This window comes from Impatiens glandulifera, chromosome 3, assembly GCF_907164915.1.
Source record: "Impatiens glandulifera chromosome 3, dImpGla2.1, whole genome shotgun sequence".
Classification (NCBI taxonomy): domain Eukaryota; kingdom Viridiplantae; phylum Streptophyta; class Magnoliopsida; order Ericales; family Balsaminaceae; genus Impatiens; species Impatiens glandulifera.
Window position 1 is genome coordinate 37,614,079 of NC_061864.1, and position 9,937 is coordinate 37,624,015.

General features: G+C 38.3%; 1 protein-coding gene across 1 annotated transcript; it reads right to left on the reverse strand.

Annotated features, from left to right (window-relative positions):
• Positions 1-7,310: 7,310 nt before the first annotated feature.
• LOC124930200 lies at positions 7,311-9,215 on the reverse strand. The gene has a single exon (XM_047470557.1). It carries the CDS (start codon positions 9,213-9,215, stop codon positions 7,311-7,313), a length of 1,905 nt encoding a protein of 634 aa, XP_047326513.1.
• Between the last annotated feature and the right edge of the window lie 722 nt (positions 9,216-9,937).

Sequence of the window (9,937 nt, forward strand, 5' to 3'; positions counted from 1 at the left end):
TCAAGCTCTCAAACTCTCGATCTCTCGGCCTCTCCAAATCAAAATGGGTCGCGACTCTGTACTTTTCACCCACATCTTCCAAGTCGACTTCGAAGAAATTAGAGCAAATGGATCGACGAAAGCTAAACTGGTGCTAGATCTTATTTCTGCTTCCGGTCTTCAACACTTTCTAAGCGGACCGTTCATTTTATATCAAGACGCGGTCATGGAATTCTTCTAAACCGCCGTACACAACGAAGGAGCTATAACCGCAATAATAGGCGGAAAACCGTTTCGACTCACAATGGAGTCGGTTGCTGAAGTTCTCCGCCTACCGACAGAGGGGAGCGACTTCTCGGTTCTTTTAGATGAGGATACATTCCATGTGGTTTGCCGCGATGTCACGGATATCGAGATACCGATAGCAGTGTCCGGTAAGAAAACCTCTCTCAAACCGAAATATAGGCCACTTTGCGAGATTCTCACAAAGTCGGTTCAAGGATGGGGAGGCAACTATGATAGCCTCACACGCTCTAAGATTGAGATGATAGCCGGTTTGGTCAACGGCATTAAAATCAACTGGGAAAATGTAATCTTCTCTAACTTATGTGAGATGGTGGATCCATCCTCCAGGCGGTCGTGGGGATACGCTGTTCCGCTTTGAAAGATAATGCGCCACTTCAATGCCGAAACCGGGTCGGGCGTCTTCACTCCTCCCAGCAAAATCATAAAATCTCATCACTTTCTGAAACCGGAGGACAAACTGAGCAAGACAAATGTCTCCACAATCAAACCCCCGAAAGAAACCGCAGCCTAGAAAGAAGAAGGCTCCGACAGGTGAACAGTCCGGAAGCAAAGCGGTTCCGCGACAGTCCGGATCGGCTAATATTCAGACCGACACTCCTAATCCGGAGAACTCGGCATGAAGCTCTAGTCGGACTCTCTCCCACAACATCGAGGCGGATCGGTCTAACAAAGGGAAGGAGAAGGTGGTCGAAGAACAATCAGCCAGAAATGACGATATTGAAACCGGTTCGGGTAGGCAACCGGAAAGACATGAAACCGCGGACGAACACGTTCGGCAACTGGGAGAGGAACTCGTCTCCCAAATATTGGACCAACAGTACGTTCAGGCTCACGCTGCGAGTGATGTCTACTTTCAATGGGCTCTGAACCGGCAGTAAGTTATTTATACCAACATGTTACCGGAGCATTCCGCTGACCGAAGGTATGAGAGGATGATTGAAATTGAAACGTCGGTTCTCAACCTTACTAAAGCTAAGGACGTGGTGACCGCCCTTCGAAGAGGGAAGATGGTCGAACTTAATGCCCGGTTGCTGGAACTCACCGATCACATTCATCATCTTCGTGAAAAATATTCCCCTGGGACGGAGATATCCCAATTCGAGGCCCTCGTACTGGAAATGCTAACGGATAAGGAACGGGAACTAACCGATGAGTTGGCACGGTTAGAATCGGAACCCGCTCACCAAGAAGCGTCACTCTTCTCCAGATCTCATCACGAGAATGATGGCGGTCCAAATCCGAACGAGGTCGAACATATCTCTACTCCACCGGAACCCACAATCAACAACATTGAAGTCGAAACGGGTACTACACCCATTGATCGACACGAATCTCCGCTAACCGACGATGCATCGGTGCCTGCCATAACAGAGGATAGGGTCAAGAACATAATCGAGGATTTGTCAATGAAGCCATCATGTCGTGGCAAAACAAAATAAAGGAAACCGCGACAAAATCTATCCGGTTAATTGAGTCTACCGATAAACAGCTGGAATCCACAGTTAAACGACTTACGGTCGTTGAGGAAAACTACGGTTTTACCGAACTTCTGTTCGGCGAAACGGCTGAAAGAACTAAAAAGTTGGAGACCGGTCTTGCTCAAACCAACTAGCAGGTCGGTTTAATAGACCTACACCTAATAACAACAGATCAAAGGCTGACAACTGTTGAGGGGGGTCTGTCTCAATCCGGTGTCCAGGCCGGATCCATACTTGAAAGAATGGCAACGCTTAAAGAGAAGCATGCCAAAACCGAAGCCGAGCTAAGAGTAGTGTCCGCACAGCTTGCGGAGATGATAGCGACAAAGCTGGAAGCCGACGAAGCGATTGAAAAACCGAATGAAATCGCGGCTCAGAAGATTCAAGATGCCGAGGACGAGCGGGTACAACTTCAAAAAGAAACGGAAAAGGCGGATGCACACCTAGCCCAACATGTCCAAAGAGTAGAAGATGTTGTACCGGCCCTAGCGGTTCAGCAAAATGAGGATGCGGCTCGACTACTCGACCAACAATTTGCATTCGAAGAGCTCGCTAATGCACATAATAAATCAAAGGCGGCTGCTCCATCAACCGGACCGGCCACCAGAAAGAGAAAGGCATCTTCCAAGAGGGCCGCGATTACAAAGCTATTGGACAACATCGCTGAACCGGCTACTGTTCTTCCAATCAACCCGGTTTCAGAAGAAGATGAAGAACTCGAGGAAGAGGTCGTACCACCGCTCAAAAGAACGCGGGTTCTCGAAGAAATTCCACTCAGAACCGTTCCTCCACCGGTCTCACCATTCACCGGGACCTCGAGCGGTCAAGGATCCTCCTCCAGAGTTGGCGCCGATCCCTGCAATCCGGGAAGGGGAATAATAGTTGAATACGTTCGGGAAAAACTCATGCCTAGGAAGAGGGAATAGGAGTTTTTACTTATAATGCTTATTGTAGACACCCTATTTTTACACCCTAGATACCTAATAAAAAAACCCGGCCCGAAATAATACTCATGTTTGTTTATTGAACCGGGAAAACAAAAATAGAACCACCTCGTGGAAAACTGACCCGGTAAAGCTTAAAAGATAACGATCCAAAGGTCGAATTTAATAACGACTCTGTTTTCCCAACCCGTGACACGTTCATGTTGTACTTTTTGAAAAATCTTGAATTTTGAGTATAATATTATTGTTTGCAAATTTGTGCAGAAAATGCTCAAAAAGAAGGAAAAACTACCGATTCAAATTCTGGGAGCTAGCTGAAGCTATGTTGCACTTCTAAAAATCATATCTTTTGCACCAATGATCTATCTTCAGTGTATGAGCTACCGTTGGAAAGCCCTTTGAATTATCTTTCCAACGACACCAAATACTTCTCGAAGTTCTCTCTGAAGCTCAGTCCTAGTCTCCCGCAGCGAAGGTGATGCGTGAACTGACACGTTTTTGTGAGGCTAGTCTCCTTACCAACACGGACCATTTCGTAAGAAAAGGAGAACATGGAGATGTAGGCAAGAGTCATGCCTTTCCAATGGTACCAACCTCATTATGGGGAAAGATCTGTGCAAAAAGTTATAGACTATTAAAGTTATAAAAGTGAAAACCACGGGATTGAAAAGATTGAAATGGAGGGGTGACTTTAAAATATCATAACTTTGGATAGGAAGGTTCGTTTGGGTGAATTCAAATAGGAGATTCACGATCGTGGTGTTAGTGATTGACCATAAAAGTTTCTCAATTTTCTGAACAAAAACGCGACTGGGGTGATTCGTTTAGTGTGAAGGTGCAAAGAAAGAAAAATGGAAAATGAGAAAAACGAAAAAAAAGGGAAAATATATATTTTTTCTTTTCTTCCAAGCGTGCCCTTCAACTTTTGGGTTAATTACAAATGAACCCCTGTAATAAAATTAAAAAGAGGGAAAGATGAGAAGGAGGGCAGTTTTTCAGTTCGGCAGTTGAGGTTCCAATCCAGTTGAGCGGTTACTAGATTGAGAGGAGAAGAGAGGTCGAACTCCATTGTTGAGGAGGAAGAACTCGATTGCATTGGTGAATTCGTTTCTTTCGGTCAACAAAAAGGATGATTGCAAAACCTGTTGCTGTCCTGTACGAAAACGACGAAGAACAGCTGCGCTCAATGACGCCAGCTTCGTTTAACCTCGCTTATCGCGTGGAGGATAGATCGACATTGATACATAAATACAACAAACACTGAAGAAACGAGAGAAGTCTGTCAATCCATCTGTATTTTCCAAATCGATATGTTCTTCCGAACCTCTATTCATTTGCTTCTTTAGCGATTCAGGTAACGTTCTGGACTCATGTAATCTCAAATTGTTGATTGGAGGCATCATTTATGCACACCGATGCCATTTATTCATTGAAAATTCATATCGCAGGCTGATTTCTTTCTTATTCTGATAATAGTTTGAATATTCTTGTGTGACGATACTATGGAATATTTGGAGAATTGAAAGAAGGGGATGAGAAGACAGTAAGAAGAGTTGCAAGAAGAAGGAAGAAACCAAGAAGACACAAGGTGAGATGAAAATGTAACTTCATAGAAAAAATTAGTCAATAATACACTGATGGATCAAAGCTATATAAATAGCTTTGTAATCTGATAACTTTTGTTTTTAATTAAAAGAATAATAACTTTATTTAATTTTATCATAACTTCAGGGACTATTTTATATTTATATAATATATTAACATTAGGTTTAGGTTTCATTTGTTAGACAGCCGTTTCTCTCTTTGAGTCTTCGCCGCTTCTTCTAGGTTTACTCCTTTCAACTCTTCTTACAGGTACATCTTTCAACTCTTCTGTTACAGGTACATCTTTCAACTCTTCTGTTACAGGTACATCGAGGGATTGAGCAATTATATTCGTTACAATACTCCCTCCATTTGAAGGCGGACGACCACGGCGCCTTCTTCGTCTCCCTTTGGTTTTCCAGCTAAGATCTGGATAATCTGTCGCAATCTGGTCAGCATCTTCCCAGCAAGCATTATCAGGTTCGTTGTCGCTTCTTTGAACTAATATTTGGTGAATTGTCTCTCCGTTTCTCAAAGTAAATCTTTCATCTAATATTGCTGTCGGTATATGTGTAGAATCGTTTATGTCTGATAGATCTGGAGTCGTGAGATTATTCCCGATTTGTTTCTTCAATTGCGAGATATGAAAGACGTTGTGAATTTTGGCATTGGGTGGAAGTTCAATTCGATACGCTACCTGACCAACCTTGTCAATGATCTTGAATGGACCATAAAATTTAGGTCGAAGTTTGTGATGCCGTTCCTGAGTCATTGTAAGCTGTCGATATGGGTGAGCTTTCAGGTATACTTTTTCTCCTACTTCCAGTACTGCAAATTTGTGTTTTTTATCATAATTTTGTTTCATCCTATTTTGTGCTCTTAAGAGGTGGAACTTGGCTAAACTAATTGCTTTTTCTCGTGCTTGCAGGCTTCTGTCTACATTTTCGTTAGTGGAGTCCCCTGCTAAGTATGGTACATGAACGGGAGGAGGGTGACCATATACCAGTTCAAATGGAGATACACCAATTGCTGAATGAAAATTTGTGTTGTACCACCATTCCGATAAAGGTAACCATTTAACCCACGAATTTGGTTGTTGTCCCACCATACATCTAAGATATGTCTCTAAACATTTGTTAATGATTTCCGTTTGTCCGTCTGTTTGTGGATGATAGGCTGTAGATAAAGCTTGAGTAATTCCTTGTAGTTTTAAGAATGCTTTCCAAAATGAACTTAAAAACACTTTATCTCTATCGCTTATTATGACTTGAGGCATTCCATGTAACCTGAAAATAGAATCAAGAAAAACAGTAGCAATTGTTTGGGCAGAATAAGGATGTTTAATTGGCATAAAATGTGCCATTTTTGAAAGTCTATCAACAACTACAAATATAACAGTTTTGCCTTGAGATTTAGGTAACCCTTCTATAAAATCCATAGATATTTCAGTCCAAATAAGATTAGGAATAGGAAGAGGTTGCAAAAGACCATTAGGGAGTGTATTACTAGTTTTATTGATTTGACAAATATTGCAATTTCGAATAAATTCTCTTATATCTTTTAACATTCCTTTCCAAAAATAGGCCAATTGCATTCTTTTGGAAGTTGCAAGCACTCCAGAATGTCCTCCCACAGGGGAAGAATGCATAGACTCAATTAATTCCTGTCTTAATCTTTTATTGTAACCAACTACCAATTTGCCATTTCTTCTAAGTTGGTTGTTTAGGTAGGTAAAATCTGGATGAGAATTTGGATTGTTTTTTAAGTCTAAAATTATCCCTTGCATATTTATGTCAGTTGTCCATGATTCTGTAATTTGGTCAATAATAGGAGATTGGTATATAGAGAAAGCCCACAATTGCCCTTCTCTTCTTGAGAGGGCATCTGCCACTATGTTTTCCTTTCCTTTCTTGTACATAACTGTAAAATCAAATCCTAATAATTTGTAGAGCCACTTTTCTTGACTAATTGTATGAATTCTTTGTTCTAAAAGGTATTTAAGGGGCTCATGATCTGTTTTTATGATGAAAGGTTTAAATTGTAGATAGGACTTCCATTTTTTAACTGCAAATATTAAAGCTAATAGCTCTTTTTCGTATGTAGGTAATAGTTTGTTAGAATGAGCTAAAGCTTTGCTAATGTAAGCAATTGGTCTATTTTTTTGTATGAGAACTGCACCCATGCCTACATTACTTGCGTCAGTTTCTACTATAAATGTCTCTTTAAAATCTGGGAGTCCTAGAACTGGGGGTGAACACATGGCATTTTTAAGATTTGTAAAAGCTATTTCTGATTCGTTGGTCCATTTAAAACTGTCTTTCTTTAATAAATTCACTAAAGGTTTAGCTATAAGACCATAATTACAAATAAATCTTCTATAGTACCCTGTTAGACCTAAAAAGCCTCTTAAAAGTTTAAGCGTAGATGGTATAGGCCAATTTTGCATAGCACTTATCTTATCAGGATCAGCCTCAACTCCTTGAGCAGAAATAATATGTCCCAAATAGTCTATCTTTTTACATGCAAATGTACATTTAGATCTCTTTAAAAACAGATTATGATGTTTTAAGGTATCAAAAACTATTCTTAAGTGCATTAGATGATCATGCCATGTTATACTATAAATCAATATATCATCAAAGAACACTAATATAAATTTTCGAAGATAAGGCTTAAATATAGTGTTCATTAAACTCTGAAATGTAGAAGGAGCATTAGTAAGACCAAATGGCATAACAAGAAATTCATATAGTCCTTCATGTGTTCTAAAAGCTGTTTTGTGAGTATCATTAGGGTTCATTCTAATTTGGTGGAATCCTGCTGTAAGATCAAGCTTAGAATATATTTGACTATCATGTAATTCATCTAAAAGCTCCTCTATAATTGGAATAGGAAATTTATTCTTAATCGTCATATGATTTAATTTACGATAGTCAACACATAAACGCCAAGTGTGATCTTTTTTCTTGACCAGAATAATTGGTGCTGCAAAAGCACTATGACTATGTTTAATAATTCCTTATTCCAACATTTCAGATACCAATTTTTCTATTTCTGTTTTTTGTATTGCAGAGTATCTGTATGGACTAAGACTAATTGGAGTTGATCCCTCTTTTAGGTGGATACAATGATCATGTGGTCTATGTGGAGGTAATCCTTTTGGCTCTTGAAATAGTTCTTGGAATTCGTCTAACATTGAATCAAGTTTTTCCTTAGGTAAGTCATATTCATTATTTGTGGCTAAGGAATAAAAATGAGGTTTGAAAGGTTCATCAATTAGTATAGTAGTGGGTCTCTTATATTTGTTAAAATTATGAGCTCCTAAAATACTACAGATTTCAGCATCAGAATTTCCTCTAAGAGTGACTCTACCATTTTTATGTAAGAATGAGAATTTTTGGTGTAAAAAATCACAATGTATGTCTGAAAGTGACACCAACCATTCAATGCCTAATATAACATCATATTTAGGCATTGTTAGTACTCTAAGATCTGTCATGAATTCATAATCCTGTATAGTGCATAATATCTGTTGATACATAAGACAGCTAGGTAATTGATTTCCATCAGCAACAGATACTGAAAAGGTAGATGTCTTAATCAATTTGTCTTTAATATGAGGAAGCCATTTAGAATTTATGAAATTATGTGTACTTCCTGAATCGATTAGTATTTCAACATTTATTTTTCCTATTTTTCCAGGAAGACAAAGAGTTCTATATGATGATGGACCATTGATAGCATTCAAGGATATTCCCGATAATTCATCAACATCTTCAGCTAGTAGATCATCTAATTCAGGTTGTGATTCATCTATAAGTTCAGAGTTTTCCAACATATAAAATTCTCCTTTACATTTATGAGTAGAATTAAATTTTTCAGTACAATAATAACACTCATTTTTTGCTCTTTTTTCTGCCATAAACTTGGGATCCAATTTCTTATAATCCTTTCTACGATTATTATTATTCCATTGAAATTTTGTTGGCTTAGGAGTAGGTAATAAGGGAGGTCCATTATTATGTAGATAGACTTTTAAAGAATCATATGTTGCTTCTTGAACTCTAGCCATTGCCATAGCATCATTCAATGAATTAGGATGTAAAAGTCTAACAGAATTAGCAATTTCTTTTCTTATTCCACCTAAGTAACAGTTTAGCATGTAATCATTCGGCATTAGGGGAAGCCTATATGAAATCTCAATAAATTTATCGTTATGCTCATTAATTGGACCGACTTGTTTGAGATTCATTAGTTCACCCATAGGATCATCAAAAATTGTGTGTCCAAATTTTTTCTTAATTTCTGTTTTAAGAAAATCCCAAGTAATAACAAAATTTGCATCTAAATGATTTCGAAAATTTGTATACCATAATCTTGCCTTATCTTTGAAATGTAGACGAGCAATTCTTGGCTGAATATCAAGAGGAGTATTATCGACTTCAAAAAACTCTTCAGCTGCATAAATCCATCCATCAACATCATTGCCGTCGAATTTAGGAAAGTCGATTCTGGTGAAACTTTTGTGTATATGGTAAGGTCTATTATTCCTATCTCTTGGGTTACGATCATAATTGTTGACATCATAGAATTCTCGTTGTTCTTGAGGATTGTGATGACGTCTCCCATCTCGATCCGGATTGCCTGCAGGTTGTTCTTGAGGATCGTGAAGACGTCTTGCATCTCGATCTTGATTATCTTTAGAAAGTTCATCAAGTCTTGATAATATTTGTTTCATCGTTTCCTCGGTTCTTGTTTGTTGTTCTGTCCATTTGGATTCAAATTTGTATACTAAATCCTCGGTATGCTCAAGCATTTTGATTTGCTTATTTACCTTTTCGTTGAGCACGTTGACACGAATATATAAATCGTCTGTTTCTGTATTTGATTCTTCAGGATCTGATCTTGAACTAGTTCCCACCATTTTGAACTGATCTTGAAGTTGCTTCTTGATGAGTAAAAAAAAAATTGCACAGATTTGAATGAGGTCGGAGGGTCTTTTAGCTCTGATACCAATGTGACGATACTAGGGAATATTTGGAGAATTGAAAGAAGGGGATGAGAAGACAGTAAGAAGAGTTGCAAGAAGAAGGAAGAAACCAAGAAGACACAAGGTGAGATGAAAATGTAACTTCATAGAAAAAATTAGTCAATAATACACTGATGGATCAAAGCTATATAAATAGCTTTGTAATCTGATAACTTTTGTTTTTAATTAAAAGAATAATAACTTTATTTAATTTTATCATAACTTCAGGGACTATTTTATATTTATATAATATATTAACATTAGGTTTAGGTTTCATTTGTTAGACAGCCGTTTCTCTCTTTGAGTCTTCGCCGCTTCTTCTAGGTTTACTCCTTTCAACTCTTCTTACAGGTACATCTTTCAACTCTTCTGTTACAGGTACATCTTTCAACTCTTCTGTTACAGGTACATCGAGGGATTGAGCAATTATATTCGTTACATCTTGTTTGTTGTAATTGAAGCTAATTGTTTGCTGTTAGATGTTGAATTAGGTTATATTAGTTTTGAGATGAGATAAGATTCATCCTTGAACCTGCAGTTTACTTGAGTTTTATTGGATTGTTTACTTTGCTGGATTAATGTACTGTATTGGTTAAGCTTTAGCTGTTAATCGCATT